We start from the raw sequence: 23,552 nt of genomic DNA, 5'->3' as shown, positions 1-23,552 counted from the left end.
TACAGCTATTATTGTATTTACTACACTGAATTCACCCAACATGAAACCCAAATTTCTTTAGAAACACTGAACTATAAAGAGTACTTATCTATTCCTTATGAGTTTCCCCCCAATTTATGAAACAAAATCCTGCAATACTCTACAAGATAATCTAGGTTTAATAAATTCTAATGAAAGTAAACTGTTAATTTATTGCAAAACTATAAGCCGTAAGTAAAATCAGGACTCCAAAAGTAATCAATTATAAAAGGCTTTGATTACTATATAGGATGCTATTATAACAAAAACAATTTTAACGGATCTAGTTTATGATTAGAATATATTTAGAAATTCTACCCTCTATTTTAATAAATGCACAGGTCATTACTGTTTAAAATCACACAAGCTATGCCTATTTATCAGCACTGTTACCAATTTAAATCCTAAATAGTGGTGACATCAAGAATTCAAGAATTTTGGAACCTATAGGGAACTCTCAGCTACCTTGTTCAATTGCTTGGTCTCCTGGGAAAAAAAAAAGTAATCCCAAAATGGATCCCCTCGCTATTCACATACTTTGGGCCACCTACCTCCGGCCATCAATTTGAATGTGGTTCATAGGGTATGAACTAATTTAAAATATTAGCCTAAACCTTGGTTTCTCAAACTTTAAAAAAATATGAACCCCTTAAAAAAGTGTTCTCTTGAGTATCAAATCTGTGCACAAACCTCAAATTGAGAAACACTGAATTAAAAACCTAAAGTCTCATCCTATAACATGTCTTTGAACTGTGAATTATTACTGCAAAGTGTTACTTTTATAACAGGTGCAATACCTTTTTAATATTAAAATAAAATTATAAATTCTTAAAATTCTTAAGGAACTGAATAACCTTCTCATCTAAATGGAACCTAGCAGACTATGGAACCCAGTCTGAGAAACACTGACCTATTCAAAACAGAATTAAGAGTCTGCTGCCCCCCTAAATATATGACAGATTCTATCTCTCCCTCACACCTCTAACCCTCATGAAAGCAGTCTTTCCTCTCCTGCACCCCCCAAACTCTTCTTATACCATTTATCTCTTGTCTCTTCTATTAAACTCTAGCATCTGTGGGGTCAGGGTTTATAGCTGATTCATCTTTTTATGCACCAGCACACCCTGCACAGTGACTCACAGTAGGTGCTCATTATTTGTTGGCTAAATGAATGGATATGAAATATATTTTGGGGCTATGATTTGTTCTCTCATATTATCTTTCTTTGCTCCCAGCCAATATCACAGATAACCAAAAGTTTACAGACTTTTTAATTCAATGTCTACACCATGTCTATAAGGTTTTAAAAAAAAAACCATCAACACTAACCACAGAGGTATAGATTCTTTTTTCCTCCCCAATATGAAAAAATAATTACTAATAGTTTAAGATACCCGGTAAAAGTCAGTGAAAAGATACATACATAAACATTACTACCACCAGTGTTCTTACAGAGCATCTTTATAAAATGGAGGCAAAAATTCATTTTTAATCAAAATATATTACAATGTAGTTTTAAAAATATAATGCTAATAAAAATTAGCTGATAAATATTAGTGATTTTAAAAACTCTTATGTTTTAATTGGTCAATGGGCCTGGCTAAACCAATAATATCACAGTATATAAATGACTATTTTGTGTGTGGTACATTTCAAACAAAGTAATAAATAAAATTAAATAAAATGCATCAAATACAGTAAGCTAAAATAATACTTTCTTTTCGTTCAAAAGCCACCAGTGTTTGGTCTGCATTTAAAAGCTATAAAAAAATCAATTCTAAGTTACTATTTACTCAAATACTGGTGCTTTCTTAGATGCTAATAAAAAGCACTATATAAGCTATTACTTTTAATCCTAACATGATTGTCATGCCTTTATGAAAGAAAGTCATTTGGATTGCAGGAAATGTAGAAACCCAAAATGTTAAGGCTTTGGATATAAAATTTAGCTAGCGACTGAAATACTGGCTCTATATTTTTATTCTATTCACCCTCACTAAACCTCCATTTATCTTCCTGGGATTTGTTTTGGTTTTTTTTCCCCCTATCTTTAATGTTTTAATTTTATGGAATAAATAACACATCTGTATCTCTGTATCAGCCAACATTAGACACTTTTGAAACAGCTTTTTTTCTTTTTTATTTTATTTATTTTTTCCTCTATTTGTTAGGCCTCACCTGGTTAGACAGAAAAACAAGGTATTAATAAAAGTAGCTTATATGAGAAAAAACATTTTTCAGTTATATTTCAATGTCTATTATCCCAAGAACTTCATTTATAAGGAAAGAATATATTCTGTAGTAGTCTTAGAATCAAATAATATTACTTTAAGTTCCCAAAATTTCATTGCACTGTTTTTAAAGTAGCATAATTTGAAGCTGTTTGGGTAACAATTTTAAGGAATAGGGCTAACTTTTTAACAGTATAATTATTTATTAAACTGGCATATATGATTCAATTGTTCACAACTGTTACTATTATATGAAAGATGCTAAAGAAACAGAAGCCCTAATGAATTATCTTTAGGATTGCCTGTCCTTTACCTTATACTTCCTATAGTTATTTGAATGTTAATTTCTGAACCTACTCTATTAGATATCTAAAGTTAATTCAACTTTAAGAAGTTGCAAATAGCTGATGTTATTTGCTACATTTTTTAAATATTAGATCAATATAAGTATTCACTATTTTAAATTATATTACATTATATGAGCATCTGATACTGAGTCAGATTTTCAGCTTAACATCTACTTACTTCCTTCAGCTTCTTCTGAAGTCAAATACAAAGTAATAAAAAGAGAAATTATTTTAAAACTATTCTTTTCCATATTATACTAAAGACTTCTCTTATTTTCCAAAGAGCTTGAGAGAAAATGTTCAGCAGCAAATACTATATTTTTTGCTCAAAAGAAACTACTACCCTATTTAATGAACAACATATCACAACAGGAAGTTACTGCTGAATTACTTCCTGTTACTTGAAAATCTTAATACAGGTACCACACCTTTTAAGTTTTTAAAAAGGGGGTGGGGTAAGTAAAGGGATATTGACTGCTGGACAATAACAAAGCAAGTCTAATTTATCATATAGTCAAAAAAGACCCTTTCTATTTAGAGGTCTAAGTCATCCTCAAATTACAATTAAAGAGAAAAGTTAAAAAATATATACACATATAACATAGACTTTGTAGAAATGTGTTTCTCAGAAAATTGGATACACAAATACTAAAAAGCAAGAGCTATCCATTCAGTATGCCTGAAACCAATTTGAGGGGGAAAAAACCTATATGTCAGAATCTGTATGCTTTATAACTATTTGGATCATAAAATCTTGAATATTCAATTCCATAATAAAGCAATCTAGGTACTGAAACACTATGGCAGTAAGTAAAGGACTTAGTACAACAGTATAATCTAAATAGCATACAACAAACAAGCTGAAATAAATGAGGCAACTATCTTATTAAAGAATAAGTTACAATAGTAATTACACTTGCTTAAATTAATATTTACCATTTCTAATGTTTAAAAAACACTTAATTTCAAGTCTGAATCAGCCTAAAGACATATTCATTTAAAGAAGAATGCATGTGAAAATGTGTGCTGTACACAATTCAACTACAGGATATAACACCTACTATTTTGGATAATTACTTACTAGCAAAATAACTCATATTTTAATTTTGGGTTATATTCCTTGCTTTTAGCTAAAATTAGCACTCCAATTCAGTTTATAAGAAGAATTTTTGTCCAAAATTTTATTGTGGTATCTCAATAAATATATTAAATGAGACATGTTACCTAAAGAAACACTTATTTTAATAAGAATTTTAAGCCAAGGTTCTAAAGCAACTATCAATCTAATAAGCAATTAAAAAGTTGCATATACATGCTCCTTTTTTCTGAATTCATACAACTTTGCATTTTACTTGTTTATAATAGCATAAAGAATCAACTTTCAGGCTGCTTCCTTTTCAATTAAGGCTTGTTTACACCTAACAACTATCTTTGTTCTAGAATTCTTATGTTCTACCTTTTAATAGCTCAATCTATGTTTCTAACCTAGAAACCAGAAGAGTTTTTTAAATTTTGGAGCTTTTTGATGTGTGTCCCTCCTTAACAATAATTATATATTCACAGCAAACTGAACATAATTTTAAGAAATATGTATAAGAATTTGAAGTAGACTCCTAGGAAATAAAAGTATTATTTGATATAATAGTCTGTTTTTAAGACTGAAAAAATACAACAAGAAAAGGAAAATTTTAAACAATTTACTTAACTTCCCCATTTTCCATTCCAATTTCCAATGTGATCCATTTTTAAATCAAGGTCTACATATCTGAAAAGTTGACTATTAAAATTCTCAATGAATTTAGAAGCACTGCTATAAAACTTTTCTTTAGTCCATTCAGCCCCCTAACTAATCAAACAATGAAACAAATATTACAAAATGAAGACTGACAAAAAATCATAATGAACCTCTCAGATGAGAAACTAATTGGTACTAAGTACACAATGGCTTACATTTAATCCTGTTAATAACCACACAAAAAAAGAAATAAAAGACTCACTTTTCAGTCATCTCTCTGGACCACTGGGCTAAAATAACAGCATGACTAAATCTGACATTGACCCCGTGGCCCTGCTAGGAGTTAAAAGAATTCCTTTGAGTCTTCTGAGGCCTGTTTTCAACTGCTCCAGAAGGGGTGGGCTAGTCATACACACTTGTTAGCCTTCTTTACAGTAACAGGTCAAATTAGAAATGGTCGCATGCACTGTAATATATACTAGCTCTTACTTTAGACTTGAAGCCTATACCTTACAATAAAAGTACAAGAAAGTACAATAAAATAGTTAATAGCTGGCTGATGAAATGTCATAGATGAATGAAATGAAATTGGAACAGTGAAAAAGTATCCAAGCAATAACACATTACTGTTAATAAATTTTTTAAATAAAAAATAATATATCTAAACTAATAAGAAAGATTAGAACTGAAACAAAGTACCAAGATGAATAACTAAATTTTAAAAAAGAAAAGTATCACGCATAAACTTTTCTAAAATACATCAAAAAAGAGATTTCAGCAAGTCTACTGAATTAAAAAGCACTTAATTCTTTTGTGAAGTTTTACAGGCTTATGTGACATGAGTCCACGAATAACACATAATGTAAGATGATATAAATCTGCCCGAAGGCAGTTACTTTTTCCCTTTTGTCCCTTTTAAAAATATAATTTATGACTTCCAACAAAGAAGATTGTAGTAACTCACATCTTCCTCTCTAGTGACTGAAAATAATTATGGATATGGATTTGTTATATTTGACAAGATTTCTCTAGTTCTAGTATTAGTACTTTTAAATTAAGTACGCTTCCTTAAATAAAATAAAATCCAAGACCTTATTCTTATTTCACAAAGTCTAATCACTTAGAATTTAAATAAGCCAATCACCAGCAAATTTTATGTATTTGCCTCAAGATCCTGCAATTTAAAATAAGATGGCTCCAGTTAATTTACATCAATATTTAAAATTAAAAGGTCTAAATTCTCTGAGTACTGAAAACCAACAGATGCTCTTAAAACACTAAAAAAAATAAAAGTATTACACACCAAGGCATACGTTAATTCTAACCTGTCTCTGTGGCAAAATACCCAAATTAATTTTACATAATTCAATTTCTGTACTCTTATTGATCTTTTATAATTTTAGCTTATCATATTAATAAAATCAAAATACCATGATCAAAGAAATATTACTTACATAACTGAATATTAGCAATTAGCTTCAAGGCACTGTTTTGTTAATTTATAAAAGCTTAAATTAATTTAGGATAAAGACCAGAGTTAAAATTGTAATACTTATTATCAAAATTTGTGAAATATATCAAAGTTTAAGCAAACTTAGAAAAGAGAGTTCAAGCACTCTGTTTTGAAAATCTATAAAGGCAATGATATCTCCACCTGTCAGGTGGCAACATTTGGGGGAAGTTTTCTCCCCATCTTTCACGTTCTACTCTCGCCTCCTATTTTCTCTCATACACAGAATGTTATTTTTGAGGAAATACCAACAATCAACTAGAACACTGAGACATAAAAACACCAAGCAAAAAGAGAATTGCAAAATATTTCACGAACAACCTCAATTTAAAGCTCTAATTCAGAGCCTACTTTTCTGAACAGAACACTCTAAATCTAAACAGTTTCCACACAACACAACGTTGTAATTTTACCCTCATTGACTTACCTTCAGCATTTTTTGGTCTAAAAAAAAAAATCATGAATAAAATTCTTTCTATTATACTTTAATAGTTACCATACATGTTTAGCCATTCAGTTTTAAAAGAATCTTCCACCCTCTGCCAAAACAAAAAGAGAAGGAGAACAAAAAAGAAATCCTACAAAACTAGAGTTTCAAATAAAGACTGGAAAAGGCATCAAGTAATCATGACCTTTAAAAAAAAAAAGTTGGTCTGACAATTGTGAAGTTTTTTAACAGCATAAAAGCACTTAACCAATTTGTTCTTTCCTTAATAAATTGCAAGTTCGGCTTTACAAGGCTCTCTTACTAAAGTCACACACAATAAAATCTGTGCTGTGAGCTTCAAAAACTAATAACATTTTCCAGAACATTTGCTAGTAAAATGTGCTAACAGAATAATTACTTGTTATTTTTAAAGCTGCATACTTTTACAGTGGGATAACTTTTTATATCACAGATTATACCCTGATTTGGTGTGACTACTAGAAATAAATATATTTTAGAGGTTATTTGTGTCTCTCAATAATTACATATGAGCATCAAGTTCAAACTTATAAAATGCCTTTTAAAATATTAATCAGAAGTAGGAGGAATAATTTTACAAACTTATAAAGCCTATAACTATCAACAAAAAGTAAAAATTCAAAAGACTGTCTGAATTGCCATGGGCAAACAACAGACTATCAGGATACATTTTCTTCCTAGTCTGAAACTCTTAGTGATTCTGAAAGAAACTGCTTCTTTTGAAGTCATCTGCTAGAAATCAAAATGTGAAACACAGTAACTAGAATAGAAAAAATAAAGAAAACAAAAATTCAATAATGTTATTTCTTTCTTGGTTATCACAAATTCTATGAATCAGTTTCATATTCTAAGAGCACTAAAATCCACAAGAACCTGTAATTAACAGACACAGAAAGGCTTGGCCTTGCCCCAATTCCCAAAGTACTTAAAAGACATCCAAAAAGAGCACTGTAGATACCTCACTACCATAATGTACAATCAATTAAAGAAAAAGACCCTAAAAGTATAAATTATCACAATTACTCTTTTCCCTCCTATTTGTCAACATCAGAAAGTTTTTTTAGCCCATTAATTTACAGTACATCACAACATCATTTTTTGTGGTAGAGGAGAAAATTTTTTGAATTTCTGAAATGATAAAAAGCATCTTTTTATTATTTTATATTAATTTAATAAATATAAAATTCAGTTAAATATGCCACTGTATGACACTATCCTCACAAAACAACTGTAAAATAGAAGTAGCTTTGATCACAATAATTTGGTATTTTAAAGTCTTCAGATATTAATGAAAATATATTTTGGAGAATATATTTAGAGGCCTCTATTTTTGCCTTATAACAGTAATTAATTACTCAATATATAAATTGCCATAGCACTTCTCTGAGGACTTAACACTCAGCAGTATAAAGTTGTTCCATAAAACAAAATTCTTCACATTTGAAAAATAAGCATGTTTTTGCAAGAAAAGGACAACTTTTAAGATCAGTCAAGGTAAAAATGTATGTCTCCAATCAATTGTATGTTCATTTGTCTGAATATATACATACCATGGACAACAAAAATTGAATATAAGAAAAATCATATATCAAATTATAAATAATTTCTTAGATCTTTTAATATACAATATTTAAATTAAAAATTTATAATAGTACCACTTACTGTTAATTAGTATTCCTAGTACTAAGTTGGTTCAACTATAAAATAACATTTTTATTCCAACAGTAAAGTGACCATAAATAGAAATTTTCAGGATTAATAATTTGCCACATATTTCATGCATAAAGCTAACTTTTTTGAGCTTCCCAATGGCTCAAAAACTAAATTCCTACTGTTATTTAAAAAAAACAAACCCAGGAATAAAATTAGTTTTTCCCTGCTGGTCCCTATGGATCTAAGCACTACACAATAATTCTTTCCAATCTGCAAGACAAAACAAAAACAACACACAAATAGATGGGCCAAGGAAGAAAGATCAAAACAAAGAAACAAGTTTTTTTTTTTAAAAAAAAAAATCCTCTTTCCCTTCAGCAATCAACAAAATAACAAAAAAGAAAAAGTGGAAAAGTCACCCAGAATATATGACCATGTAAGCATGGGCACTCTTGCAGAAAACCAAGTCTGCAACCCAAAGCCATGGGAAATTTAAATTAGAGCAAACAGCCACAATAGACAGGGAAATCTGTATAAATAAAAAAGGGACTACTGAGGTTGCAGGTATACTACTAAAGATCTTCTGAGATTTCCAAACAAGCTTTATTAGTTTTATTAATTTCTAAAAATAAGAAATAATAACTGTATCCACATTATACTATAACAAAGATTAAATTTTTCCTTCTAATCAAAACATACATATGTATGTGTATATAGCTAGAAGAAGAGAAAGAAAAGATTCCTATTGCTTAATACTGCTTCTGAAATTTGCTTCACAAATAGATTTCCTAAATTTAAATAATCTTAAAGGAATAAAGAAATTTAAGAAAATAAAGAAAAGATCCTTCGCTGTTGATGTGAACCCAAGTGGTGGCACAATCATAAAGCTGAACACAACTTCTTCACTTCACACAACATAATACAACTCTTTATTGAACACAATAAAGAACTATATGCCAAAGTTAGTTTAACTAACCAACACGGTTTGAAAATGGGATGATCCACGGTATAACTATTACATTTCTTCTGTTAAATCTGATAATGAAGAAAATTTCTCAAACAGAAGAACAAAAGAATTAATATACCAATCAAGCAAGTCATGGTATTAAGAATACAAATATTCCACAACTAAGAACCTGATGGATTTTTACCAGTAACTCACCCATTCAGAGACTTGACTGTTTTGAACCTCTTTAAAAAAGCATTTCATAAACATAAAAACCAATAACCAGATTAAAATGATCATACATTTACAGCAATATTTAAGTTATATTTATTCTCCCACAAAATTTATATCATTTTGAAAGCAAACTAAAAGACCTGGAGTAGACAGATAGAGGGTACTGAATGAAAAGCAAAATATTCATTCATACACTTAGTATCTGGGAACGAGGTTATCTTTCATGTTCTTATTAGAACAACAATGAAATTTATTGACAATTAAAATCCTCCTTAAAAGAGGGAAGTAATGCTATTTCTAAATAAAAACATTGACAAAAGTTAATTTATGTTTAAATCACACCATTTAACACTAAATAATGGCCAGTACAGTATAAAGACTAACAGGATTAATGTGGTCACACACCTTTTCTTTAAATAAAACCTCCTTTCTTCAGTTAAATTTATTTAACATGTTCCTCTATATCCTGAATTCCTCCCAACTTTTTAACAATTTGTATTACATTAATAATCTCATTTATCAGCCATAACCAGTCTATTCTCTACATCTTTAGAATTTCTTCTTAACTACAAATATGGAAAGAGTATTGAAAAGTTGTCTGGAGTTGGGGCTTTCCCTCCCTAGAGTAGATAATTTTGTTACACACACTATTTAGTTACAAAGGAAAATCAAATGTGACTTCCAGTGAACTGCCAATAAAAACACTTTCCATTAATAAATACTGCTTAAGCTACTTAAATAAGTTAACTATATATTTAAGCAAAAGGAGCAAGGCGGGAGGGAATACAAATGATTTTCACCATCACAGATTTGTGCTGTCTTCCCTTAAAATATGTCTGCAAAAGACGGGAATAAGAATGGATGCTCCCAAGTCCACCATGAACTAATTTTCAAAACAATGACAAAAGCTGAAATTCTAAGGTAAGAGTTTGTCACAGAAATAAAAGTTACACATTTAGCAGAAAAGATCCACTTTAAAATAATCTTATTATTACTTTTATACTTTGAATCCAAATCTATATTACAGAAATAATTTTTATCCCTAGAATTATATCTCTATTCAGAGCCAATGCTATTAGACAAAGATTCAAATCAAAAAGCAAGTCAAATCTATTCTTTTAAGGTATGCTTATGTACATCTGTATGAGTTAAAAAGAAAATGTAACCTTACATATGGCAGATGCCCAATTAAAACATTATTCCCTTAATTATTAGCAGAATCTACAACAATCTGACAAGTAGCTCAAAATGCCAAAAACTTAAACATAACAATACCTGTATAACAAAACAAAGATAAATAACAATCGAGAGATTAAAAATTTTAGGCTGAAAAACTTCCATTAATTCAACACTTTTACTTCATAATTGCTAACCACCAAGAGAGCATTTGTAAGAGATTATTTTGAAATTAAATATGATTTAGCAAAGTCTTAAAAACAAGATCTCCTGGAGACATATGAATTATCTGAATAGCTTCTACTCTAAGAAGGAAAAAAAGGAGTAAATATTTTCCATTCTGTACTTTTTTTGAAGAAAGTTCTACAGTCTAATTATATGTAGTTCACATCACATTTACCTTCTGATCATAAAAATATACTGTCTATAAATCATACTTATCTTCTTAAACAAGTGATCACTGTACGCAATAGATTATTTTTATAGTAAACAACAGCTATAAGAAAATTGCATTTAAACATTCTTCACCCAGAAAAACATCAGGATTCAAGTTCCTCTGACAAGAAAGAAAATGTTGCCCATCTAATTTTATGATTTTCCATTCCAAAAAATACGTAAACCTGTAGGTAAGGTGAGTAACATTTTTATGGCAACTAAACTAAGACATTAGTTCAATAAATATATATCATGGTATTTTTTTATTAAGCCGTTTCCAGTGAATTTAGTATATCTTATATAAAAATCAAGTCAGTTACTAAAAGAAATGTTTCAAAAAGTGTAAAATTTAATTCCCTCCCTAGGTACTTAACATTGTTGAAAAGAAAAGCTACTATAAATGAATTTAGATTAAAAGTCATAAATTAACTTTGGAAGAATGCATACCTAAGTTGCTGATCTACAGTGAAATCACAGAAATTAGCGACATACAATATCAACATTCCAAAATGTTATTAAAATCCAACCCAAAGCTGCCTTGGCATTTCTGGGGTTTCTAATGAGATTTTCAGTCTGCTGAACAATGGCCATAAAAGGCTTTCAAACTTCACTCCATTCACAAGTAAAGTTGAAATTGAACATTTTTATTTCTTCTCTCCCTATGACAACTTCACCATGGAACAGTGAATAACACAGCTCAAGTCATTATGCTAATTAGAAATTAAATAAAAAGATGCCCTTACAATAGTTAAGTGTAAGGTGACATGCTACAACTAGAGACACAGTTCAAAAGCAGCTTTAGGAATTGTGTAGTACAGGCTTACAAAAGCTGAAAACATCAGGGAGGGAGCTCCTTGACGCTCTTGGTCACTGGAACTCTAGCATGTGGCCATTTTTCAATTATAAGGCAAGCATTAAACTATACATCAATGAGAAGTATGTCACACAGCAGCCCACTCTTATGACGTATTCAGCCATAAGATGTCTTGAGAAACTGTATTTATTGAAATTAAGATGATGAATACAAAAGGGGAAAATACAACACCTTAATGATTTAAGGAGTTACTGAAAGCAAAATTTAATGTATTCATGTTTCCAATGTAACAAAATTTGTTCCTTTCTTATGTTAAAAGATAAGCACACAAACTATGAGGAGCCAAAGTTAAAAATTATTTTAAAATATGCTCTGCTGTGAACAGCCCTGCATAAAATACACTTTAAATGGCTCCTTGTGTCCTCTGATTAACTTATAGTACCTGGTCCACTTGAGAGAATTTTTCTATGTTCCATAAAGTTGTATAAAATATCCAATTAAATTTTTAAAGGAAAAGAAAAGGCATAAGCAAGGAAGAAGCAGAAAACAATCGGAAAAAAAAACTATAACCAAGAGATCTTCCAATATTATTCTGAACATATACAGAACATAAATACCCTCTCTCATTTAGGCTGATGTAGCTTCTAAAAAGACACTGTAATTCTTAATCATATCCAGCCACATATAAACATTAATGGTACCATACAGCCTCAAGTTTCTATAAAGGGTTTCAGCTTCTATTCTTCTTACCTGCATTTAACCTGAACTTTAAATCCTATCCATTTCTGAAGACTCAGCTCAAAGGGTTCCTTTTCAATTCTGCTTGTACTTTGCCTATCTATAATAATCTTTTTTAAAAGTCTATTACATTCATCGGTAATGATTACGTATTGTGCTGGAGCATCTCTTACATTTTTACATTCGTAGAAATGTTTTTAACTGTGGTATTACAGTGAACTTTCCATGGAGTACATGGCAATTTTTGAATCCCAACACCTTGGTGGTACAGTGGCTTGCACATTGTAAGCACCCCAATAAGTAACTGGTGGACAGATTTTAAGATTTCAGTATTACGCTTAACGTCATAAACTAGTAGATCATAAAATGTTACCAAATCAAATAAAATTTACTTAAAGGAAGTGCCACACTAGAGACATGTTGTTCAAAAGCAGCTCCTTTTTGAGTTCAAAAAAAAAGCTGAGAACTTTCACTTCAGAACAACCAAGTGGAAGCTGTAAGCCCATGTTTGCCACAATGATTATGAACCTATCTTATAAAGAGTTTTATCAAAATATTTTCCCATAACATTGAGCCTACCCATTGTCTCACTTTAGCTTTATAAGCTTAATGAAATAAAATGTATTATTTTACTAATAAAGAAATTAAGTTACCCAAAGTCAAAGCTAGCCAACTGCAGAGCTGTAACAGACCTAATAACTACCACTAATTGGGAACCTATGACCGTTACACCTCATTCAGACGTGAACTTTAAACTGAGACCTGAGGGATGAGTAGTTATCAGCCAGGCGAGGGAGAAACTAATCCAGGCAGAAAAGAACAGCATACGTAAAGACTCAGATCAAATAAAATATGATATATTTGAAAAACTGAAATTCAAATAGGTAACCCACTCTATTCAAATTTTAATTAGTTATCAAGTCTTGGTTGAGTGCCTAATAAATGCCAGGGATTCAGCAATTATCTCAAGAAGATTTCTTCATCCTTTGAAATTATATCCAAAACTTTTAATGTGCATATTTTTGGAAGAAAGGGATTTGACAAAAAACAGTTAAAAGACTTACTGCCCTAAGTTGTTAAAAACCATAATTTCAAAAGCCATTTTACCTTAATCAAGTCTGTGTAAAGAGCTCTATACACAAAGGCAGAATTGCGATTAAATTTGCCTAAGATTCGTTAGGTATTCCCTGTGTGCCAAATGCTGACAAACTAAAGGGGCAATGCACCAAATTATACATACTGAATGAGTGCTACATTAACACAAAATTCTACACCATAACAGTCACGAACTCGAAACTAATACGGCTTCAACTTTCAAAAATGCTATCTTGTTCATTTTTCAAAAGGTATTTTCTTTTTAAAGCCTGAACCCTTTTTGCTAAATCTAAATCTTTCAAAACTACTGAAGGAGAACAAAACATTAAGACCAAGAATAAGAATAAAGCTTGCTTCTGAAAGTAGAATTAGACTATTATTCATTTGTTTAAAATATATTTTAAGACTGTAACAAGTATATTGTTCATCAAATATTTTAAATGACTATTCATTCACTTTCAAAAAGTATTTATTACATGCCTAATGTGTCCAGCTCAGATTAGTATAGAAGATACAAAAACAGTACATAGTTCTAGAAATGAGAAATATCTTTACATAGGACTATGGATTGATCTCCAGGTATACTGTATACTATTAACAGAAAAAAATAAGATAGAGCAAAAAGCAGACAGCATGCTACTATTTACTTAAGAAACGGGAGAAGCAGGTACAAAGATATGTATATATTAGCTTTTATTTTTTAACATATAAGGACAAACTGTCAACTTTCTCTTAATGGTTACGCATAAGGGAAAGGACAGAAACAAGATGGAGACTGGAATTAGGTAGGCATCTCTAAATAGATTTTATATTTTGTTGATCTGAATTTGAAAGCTTATAAACATTTTACATAATTATGATATTAAATTAAATTTTAAAAAGGTAATCCTAAAAACTAAACATATCAAAAGCAAAATGAAACAAATGAACCTAACTGTATCAAGTTGACAATGTAACTACATAGGAAAAAACCCTAAATTTAATCAAGTTTCTAGATCTAACTACCAATTCACAGGAAATACAGAGGACAATGAAACATGTTAAACAATACTACAAAACTCAGACTACAGTGAATTCTAGAGGACAATCTATTCAGTACAATAATTAAATTACAAGGAATTAAAAAAAAAACAGATGAGATAAAGGGGGAACCTATAGATTAAAGGACCCTTAAGTTATCAACCAATTGCAATACATGGATCAAATCTGATTTAAATAAACTACAAAAAAAAAAAATTAAGAGCCAATCTGGGAAATCTGAAAACTGGGTACACTATGATAAAAGAATTATTGGTAATTTGTTTAGCTGTGATAATGATCTGATTTTTTTTTTTTTTTTTTTTTGAGACAGAGTCTCGCTCTGTTGCCTGGGCTAGAGTGCCGTGGCATCAGCCTAGCTCACAACCTCAAATTCCTAGGCTCAATCGATCCTCCTGTCTCAGCCTCCTGAGTAGCTGGGACTTCAGGGGTGCACCACCACACCTGGCTAATTTCTTTCTATTTTTAGTAGAGCTAGGGGTCTTGCTCTTGCTGAGCCTAGTCTCGAACTGCTGACCTCAAGCAATTCTCCCGCCTTGGCCTCCCAGAGTGCTAGGATTACGGGCATGAGCCACCATGCACAGCCCTGATCTGATTTTTGTAAAAGAATATTTACCTTCCAGAAATACATACTGAAATGTGTGTGCGTGTGTGTGTGTGGGTGTGTATTTATATACAGTCAGCCTTCCATGCCCATGGGTTCACCCAAACACAGATCGAAAATATTCAGGGAAAAAAAATTCCATCTGTACTGAATATGTACACTATTTTTCTCATCATTATTCCCTAAACAATACAGAATAACAACTGTTGACATGGCATTTACATTGTATTAGGTATTTTAAATAATCTGGAGATGATTTAAAGTATATGGGAGGATATGGATAGGTTATATGCAAATACTATGCCATTTTATAGCAGGGACCTGAGCATCCGTGGATTTTGGTATCCACAGGAGGTCCTAGAACCAATCTTCCATCATATCAGGGGACAAATGTGTATATACATAGATGAATGAAACGATATAATGTCCGTGATTTGCTTCAAAATCGTGCAGGAGCACAGAGTTATAGATGAGAAAGGTTAGTCAGAAACTGATACTGTTGAAGCTCGTTTATGGGGCATTTAAGTCCATTGTAACATTCTATTCTTACATCTTATAAAATTTATACAATAAAAAATTAACAAGAAAGAGTTAACAACTACTCCTACAGCTAACAACATCCCTTCTCTATCCAGGGTAATAAGTTCCTAATTATTCCTCTATAATTCCTATAGCACTTACTATCTCTCCTCATCATTTGCTTGTCTATATAACAATCCTTCCTCCTTCCCCAGCTTGAGATTCCCCCTCACAAATCAAAAAATATGCTGATTTCCTCTGGTGCATCGTTTGTTCAACCAGAAGATCTACTTTTCTAATACAGGGGAAATACAAGTCACTAAAAGTAAAGTGTGGTAGTTTAGAAAGGAAAACAAGTGATAAAGCAGGCATAATTTTTTATAAAGAAGCCTTAGGGAAGAGTAAAGGAAGTGAAGGAAATGAGGCCCAGATCTCAGAAATAAACTACATCCCCCAAAAGAGAGAGCTTAAAAGTCCTATGTAACTGACACTGAAAGCCTACATTTTGGCATCAATTTATTATAGGCAGAACCACCATTAAATATCTATAGATACTGAGGAATGCTAGGCTTTTTAGTGTCACATACATATGGTCTCCATGGAATCCCAAGAGAAGCTAATCAATAACTTCAAATCATAAAATAAAAAAAGCATTGAACATTTAGAGGAAGAACAGAAAGGGAAAAAAATGCCTCCAAATTGTGTATTGTCTGCCAGCAAAGCAAAACAAATGTGTAAGTATCTCAATGAAATTGAAGTAATATGGAAAGGGCTGAAGTCTTCACAGAGCAAGAGGTAGTACTGCACTCATTACTACAAATTTAGTAATAGTAAATGTAAAATATGTATTTATACCTTCTTTCATAAGTTCATATACTATCTCAAATACACTAATCTTATTCTTTCTTACAAAGTTTTAAATTTCAACCACTTGTATCATCAGAATTTTGAGAGCTCTAACTCCCATGATTAAGAAGAGACTTCTGGCCGGGCGCAGTGGCTCACGCCTGTAATCCTAGCACTCTGGGAGGCCGAGGCGGGTGGATCGCTCGAGGTCAGGAGTTCAAGACCAGCCTGAGCAAGAGTGAGACCCCCGTCTCTACTAAAAATAGAAAGAAATTATATGGACAACTAAAATATAAAAAAAAAAAAAAAAAGAAGAGACTTCTAAGCAAGGCAAGTGCCTGTAGTCCCCGCTATTTGGGAGGCTTAGGTGGATCGCTTGAGCCCAGGAGTTTGAAGGAAGCCTGGGCAACATAGTAAGATCCTATCTCTTTTATTAAAAAAAAAAAAGAGAGAGAGAGAGAGAGAGAGAGAGAAAGAGATTGCCATAAATTACTTAGCCTCTTTTATATTTTGTCTCTTCAATGAACACTAAGTCACTTAAAACTAAAATTATGTCTTCTACCACTTTAAATCCCCAGTACTACTTCTATTCTACATAGAGCAGATGCTAAGTAAATGTTTGATGATTTAGCAATTAATGGGAAACAAGCTAATATATGTGTCAAGGAATTACTCTAAATATTGTAAGAAGGTTTACGATATGGAAAAGATCTGCCCTCAAGAAATTTATAACCTTTTGTCTAATATCATACTGCTATTTTAAATATACCATAGTTTGGGGAGTTATTGGGGAGGGGGACAGAACACAAAATAGCTGTTGATGCTGTTTAACAAACAGCATTTCAAAAATATTTCAGAATTTCCACACATCTCCACTAAATGAAAAAATATTCTCTTTATAGATTTTTATATGAACCAGGTCTATCCTCAGATCTATTTATGAAAGGGATCATAATGACTACAGAGTAACAACACACTTAAATGGTTATCAGTACTGAATATATTATTTAAAATTGGAAAAGAAATAGGATTATAGCATTAGCAGATCAAGAAAATAAAATAGAGAATATATATTTGAATATTTGTAAGAGTTTATAAGAGCCAAGTAAGTTAATTTTCAGGATTGAAGAACTTGTTTGTAATTGGCTAAAAAAAATTAAAAAATAAAAAATTTAAAAAAACCACCACAAATCCTAGAATCAAAGAGTAGGGATAATGACAATATAAATAATAGGAACATACACTGAATGTCTGGAATTACTTAGGTCTTACACCAAATATTTTTACTTACATTGCAGGAAAAGTGGTATAAATTTATATACATACAAAAAAAAATTTTAAAGGAATACACACCTATATGAATGAATCAGTTTGTTTAAAAATATAAATGGGTGAAAAACATAAGGAAAATCTGATGCAAAAAAAGCCACTCAAGAAAAACGCAAGCCAACATAAACTACAACAAACATAAAAAAAAAAAAAAATACTAAGATAAAGAACTATGAGAAATAATAGCCTACCAGCAAATCAAATAGAAATGTGCAACATGACAAGTCATCATAAAAAACAATGCAGCTGGCCCAGGAGCAGTGGCTCATGCCTGTAATTCTAGTACTCTGGGCTGAGGCAGGATTGCTTGAACTCAGGAGTTCGAGACCAGGCTCAGCAAGAGCAAGACCCCATGTCTATGAAAAATAGAAAATCTCTGTCTCAAAAAAAATGCAGTTAATTGGAACCATGGTATACTATTGGTGGGGATGTAAAATGGCACAGCCACTGTGGTAAACAGAGGTTCCTCAAAAAGTTAAACATAGAATTACCAGTAATTCCATTTTCAGGTATATACCCCAAGGAACTGAAAACAGATATTCTAATAAACACTAGTACACAAATGTTTACTGTTTGTGAACTATTATAATGGTACAGCACTATTTATAATAGCCAAATGTCCATCACTATTTGTAATAGCCAAAATGTCCATCAACAGATAATCCATATGATGAAGTATCATTTAGCCCTAAAAAGCAATGAAGTACTTACATATGCCACAATATGCATAAACTCCAAAACATTATGCTAAGTGAAAGAAGCCAAACACAAAGGTCATATATTAGATGATTCCATCTATTTACATGAAATATTCAAAATAAATATATTCACAGAGACAGAAAGCAGATTAGTGGTTTCCAAGGGCTGGAAGAAGGAGGGAATTGGGAATGGCTGCTCAATGAGTACAGGATCCATTCAGTTGGACATCGTGCAAACGTTCTGGAACTACATAGAGGTAATGGTTCCACAACATTGTGAATGCACTAAATACCACCAAATTGAACATTTTAAAGTTTATTTTATGTTATGTGAATTTCACCTCAATAAAAACAAATATAAATATCCCCTCCCAAAAAATGCAGGTCAAGAACAGACATGCTTCTTGTCTATTTTTAACACAAAATACTAATATTGTTTTCCCAGAGATTTCTTTATATACCAGATTACCAACCTTTTCTTCAATCGTTTAAGACATACCTGACTAAATCCATTACTTCCTTTCCTCTAGAATCCTCATTTGCATATGGCTTAGCTGCCCTTACTCCATCCTCACTATCCCTCTATCAATCCTTCATTTTGCCCCAGAAACCCGTTCTACAGTGAGTCAGCAACCAGTTAACTTGCTCCCCTTTGTGTTCTGCAGCTTTATGATTCTGAAATAATTCTATCTCCCTCATCCAATAAATTAGCACGTTACGTCCACACTCCCAACCAAAGCTCTCTCTCTCAAATCCATTTCCTTCTTGCTATATCCACTAACACTACCTAGCTTAATTCTGTTCTCATCACTTTTAGTCCAGATTACTACAATAGAAAGCCTACCAACCCATCCCATCTTGAAAACTGCTAACTCTACAATTCAACCTCCATGCAGTCACTACAATTCTTTCCAAACTAAAAATGTGAATGTTACTTGTCTGCTTAAAATCCATCAATGGATTTTAATTTGATCCTTTAAGACTACCTTTCCTTTCCATGACCCAACACTTATACAATAAAATTTTCATAAATGAACCTCCTCCATGTACCTCCTTTTTAACTATGCCTGCTTTTTGCTAACAATGCCATGTAACTAGTAACCCTCTGTCATGGACACTTTATCCCCAACTAGCTCCCATTCTGTTAAACAAAATGAGAATGGCCACCCTGGCCACATCACCACCCTTACTCCAGCGCCGTACCATGTCCATCATCTATCATCATTCTACTTCCCCTTTAGGTCCATATCATCAGTTAAATCAAGCTTTCCAATTTCTCATCACCATCCTTTACCATAGTCATGACACAGTTCCAACTTCTTCAACGAATTCAGCACCTGGTTGATGTTTTTCCCAACCTACCCACATTCTGCCACCAACTTTAGCATCTCTGAAGATTCTTTAGTGCAAAGTAGAAAGCCATAGAGAGCTGGTTTCAAAGGAAAGATAACAAGCTTCAATTTATCAAGCTTTCTTTTCAATATGTGAAATCAGAAACAGTATTATACCCGAATGGAAATATCCAGTAAAGCATACAAGGGGAACTTGAAATCAACAAAATGGTTAAGAAAAGTAGATGTCAATTTGATGACAATAAGCAAAAAATGATTAACAAAACTAGGTATGATCTCAGGGAAGGCAATTTAAAGAAAGAAGAACAGGCTAAATGGTTATTATGGCCTTCTTTGATGTTATGCCTAACCCTGGATCATTTGGTTTCTGTCCTCTTGCTCCAAGCTGCCAAGAATTACCTGATAAAGGTGGAGAATCCTTTGAAGTGAGTTCGCTACAAGTTCATGTTATTTTAATTTTGACTGAATACAACTTCTAAGCAACCCTTTATTCTCTTACTATTGATTCATTAGCATGCAACAATTTCCAAACCTAGAAGTTTCAGACTCCTGGGGAGCTGCAGGATTAGCTACCTCAGTAGGTACCCAGAAGCATGCATTATATAAAGACTATATCCCACATATATGAATTAACATTTTTCAAATATGCAGTCAATGTTGTGGTTAATAAAATACAAAGTCATGTAAGAGTACTGAATAGTAGCTTTTCTCTAATATGAATTTTCTCCATAAAAACTAAAAATACAACTACAGTCATGGGGGAGGCCCCACAAATTGTTTTGAAGTTATAGAGGTTGTCATCTTCAAAATGTTGGTAACCACTGCCTGAAGACTATTCCCCACAGCACTTAAACATCCACACTCTAAGCTTCCAATTATCCTCTGCCTTCTCCCACTTCTGCTTTCATTTTCCCAAGAAAATCAAACACATCCTCATATGTTCTCTCATTCACCTCAATCCATCTGAATTTATTTCTTCTATACTTCTATAAATATCTGATAATTTAGCAATTATTAGTGTATCTCTTTCTTTCTAAGACTAATTCAACAACATATACACCTGATCCCATCTCTTACCTGGAACCCCTAACTTGATCTATCAAACAGGTTTAGTCTCTCTCCTTCAAGTTTCTTCCTTTCTACCTAAAAACATTATCAGATCTCCCTCATTTGGACAAAACTACTTGATTCTGCTCTATGTTCTGACTACTATTCTATCTCTTTTCTTCCTCTTGCTATCAAATTCTCAGGGTTAGCAAACTACAGCCTGAGACAGCCACCTGTTTTTGTAAATAAGATTTTGCTGGAACAGCCACTCCCATTTCTTTAGGTATTACCTAAGGCTGCTTTCCCAAAAGGGCAGAGTTGCATAGTTAAGAGATCATATGGCTGGAAGCCTAAAATATTTCCTACCTGGCTCCTTAAAAAAGTTTGCCAATCCCTGGGGCTCCAAGCATGATCATTTCCTCTGAGAAAAGCAGGGTGCCATTAAAGATTCTGGAGCACTAATAAAAAGTGCCATGAATAAAAAGCATTTCAAGACTACTAGCTTAACAACAGTTTGTAGGGCAGATATAAAAGAAGACCATTTAGGAAACTACTGCAAGAAACTAGTCATTAGGCATAAAGAGAGGGAAATCAAAGGAAGGAACTTTTTAAAGGAATAAGCATTAAGACTAGCTAACTAGGCCGGGCGCGGTGGCACACGCCTGTAATCCTAGCACTCTGGGAGGCCAAGGCGGGTGGATTGCTCGAGGTCAGGAGTTCGAGACCAGCCTGAGCAAGAGCGAGACCCCGTCTCTACTAAAAATAGAAAGAAATTATATGGACAACTAAAAATCTATATAGAAAAAATTAGCCGGGCATAGTGGCGCATGCCTGTAGTCCCAGCTACTCGGGAGGCTGAGGCAGGAGGATCACTTAAGCCCAGGAGTTTGAGGTTGCTGTGAGCTAGGCTGACGCCACGGCACTCACTCTAGCCTGGGCAACAAAGTGAGACTCTGTCTCAACAAAAAAAAAAAAAAAAAAAAAAAATACTAGCTAACTACATGTGATAGAGGAAACAAAGTTAACACCAAAATTTTAATCCACCATGATGTAGCTCTCAGAATTTGCATTCTCTCCTACAATCTACCCTAGACTTACAGCTCTTCATATTAGTATTTTCCTGTCTTACTGATTGTGGAGTTCCTAAAATCCTAATCCTAATTCTGTATCTTGTGAGTACTAGGCATTTCCCATGCTTACTAACTGGCTAATTCCTGGGTAAGCAAATCCCTTAGAAAGAGGCAGTCCTAACAGAGTTGGCTGAATGAGAGCACAGGGCCAATGGTAGACGTAGATAAGAGTACTCACCTGTGATACCAAGCAGAGAGGGGGGAAGTAAGATTTCAGGTCCAGACTGGCTCTAGCCAAACAGAAGCAGCAGCTATGAATCTGCTTACAGTAGAAGCAGTGTCTTTGGTATTCTGACATACTCCTGATGATCAGACAGACCACCATTAGAGTAGCCACTGGTAAGAGAGTCACATGAGAAACAAGCCAAAAAACAAGACCCAAAGGTGAGGATTTAAATGGAGTAGACCCTATTGGTCTTTTGTCTAGGAAAAACAGTCTTCCATATTAAAGATGATACTACTTTCAAAATGGCCAATATGATACTAACCTTCAGGAACAGAGTCTTCACATCCCACAAGGTTGAGAAGGATATCATCATCCTTATCATCGTCTTCACTTCCCAGTAGCATCCAGCTTTCCACATTATCACTTTCCGAAATAGTGCTCTCTTCCTCATCACTTGAACTGACTTCTATAATCATGACCTCTCGGATTACACTTGATCTCTCTCTAGGTTTAGTTTTCTCAATATCCCTCTCACATTCCTTCTTAGCCAACTCATTAGAATGAAGAGCAGCAGAAGGACCTCGGGCCTTTTCTTGAGCTTCCACTCTAACATTCTTTCCTTTACATTTGTAAATACTATCTTCATCAGACAAAGTGATGACCTCTGACCCATCTGATAGCTGGATGGCCTCACTATCTGAAAGGACAATTAAGTTCTGATTTGGTTTAGAAGTTGATGATTCAGAATTCCCAGCGTTCTCTTCTTCACTTTCTTCCTCCTCAATAATGTTACCAAGATCTTGGGCATAATGAACTTGGCTGTATAGCTGAAATTCCACCTCACTATCAACACTCAGTTCACTAGATGACTCTTCACGATAAAGGTCATCTTCATATGCTTCTACAGTCTCGTAGCCACCAAACATCATGGAAAGTCGGTAACCTCGATGCTGTAAAAGAGAAAGTCATATAAAGAATGTATTATAAAAGTTCATATCATTCCTATTTAGTATACAGTATCACCCCTTAGAGCCAACTTCTATGTGAAGGCCATCGCTATTCTCAAACACATTAACTTTTTTCCAGGGATTTCTAAATCCTGTTATGACCTACTGTAATAATGCCCACCCTTCCCAAATGAGAATAACTACCGACAAATCAAGTTATAGTTATTAATGGAAACACAGCTATGTGCTGCTTAATAATGGCGATACATTCTGAGAATTATGTTGTTAGGCGATTTCATCATTGTGGGATCATAGAGTGGACTTACACAAACCTAGATGGTATATAGCCTATTGCTCCTGGGTTACAAACCTGTACAGCATGTTATTGTACTGAATACTGTAGGCAACTGTAACACAATGGCAACTATTTGTGTATCTAAACATAGAAAAAGTATAGTAAAAATATGGAATTATAATC

General features: G+C 32.8%; 1 protein-coding gene across 1 annotated transcript in view; it reads right to left on the bottom strand.

The window, feature by feature from the left end:
* ZCCHC7 (zinc finger CCHC-type containing 7) overlaps positions 1-23,071 on the bottom strand; it is a 197,579-nt gene extending 174,508 nt beyond the window's left edge. Inside the window, exon 1 of the mRNA XM_069472139.1 lies at positions 22,450-23,071. Within this exon, the coding sequence (XP_069328240.1) occupies positions 22,450-23,056 (607 nt within the window). The 5' untranslated portion in view covers positions 23,057-23,071. The remainder of the gene's footprint in view (positions 1-22,449) is intronic.
* Positions 23,072-23,552: the final 481 nt, after the last annotated feature.

The sequence above is a fragment of the Eulemur rufifrons genome, chromosome 7 (genome assembly GCF_041146395.1).
Source record: "Eulemur rufifrons isolate Redbay chromosome 7, OSU_ERuf_1, whole genome shotgun sequence".
Taxonomy (NCBI): domain Eukaryota; kingdom Metazoa; phylum Chordata; class Mammalia; order Primates; family Lemuridae; genus Eulemur; species Eulemur rufifrons.
The sequence above is the reverse complement of the archived record's forward strand: the minus strand, read 5'-3'. Positions and strand labels throughout refer to the sequence as shown.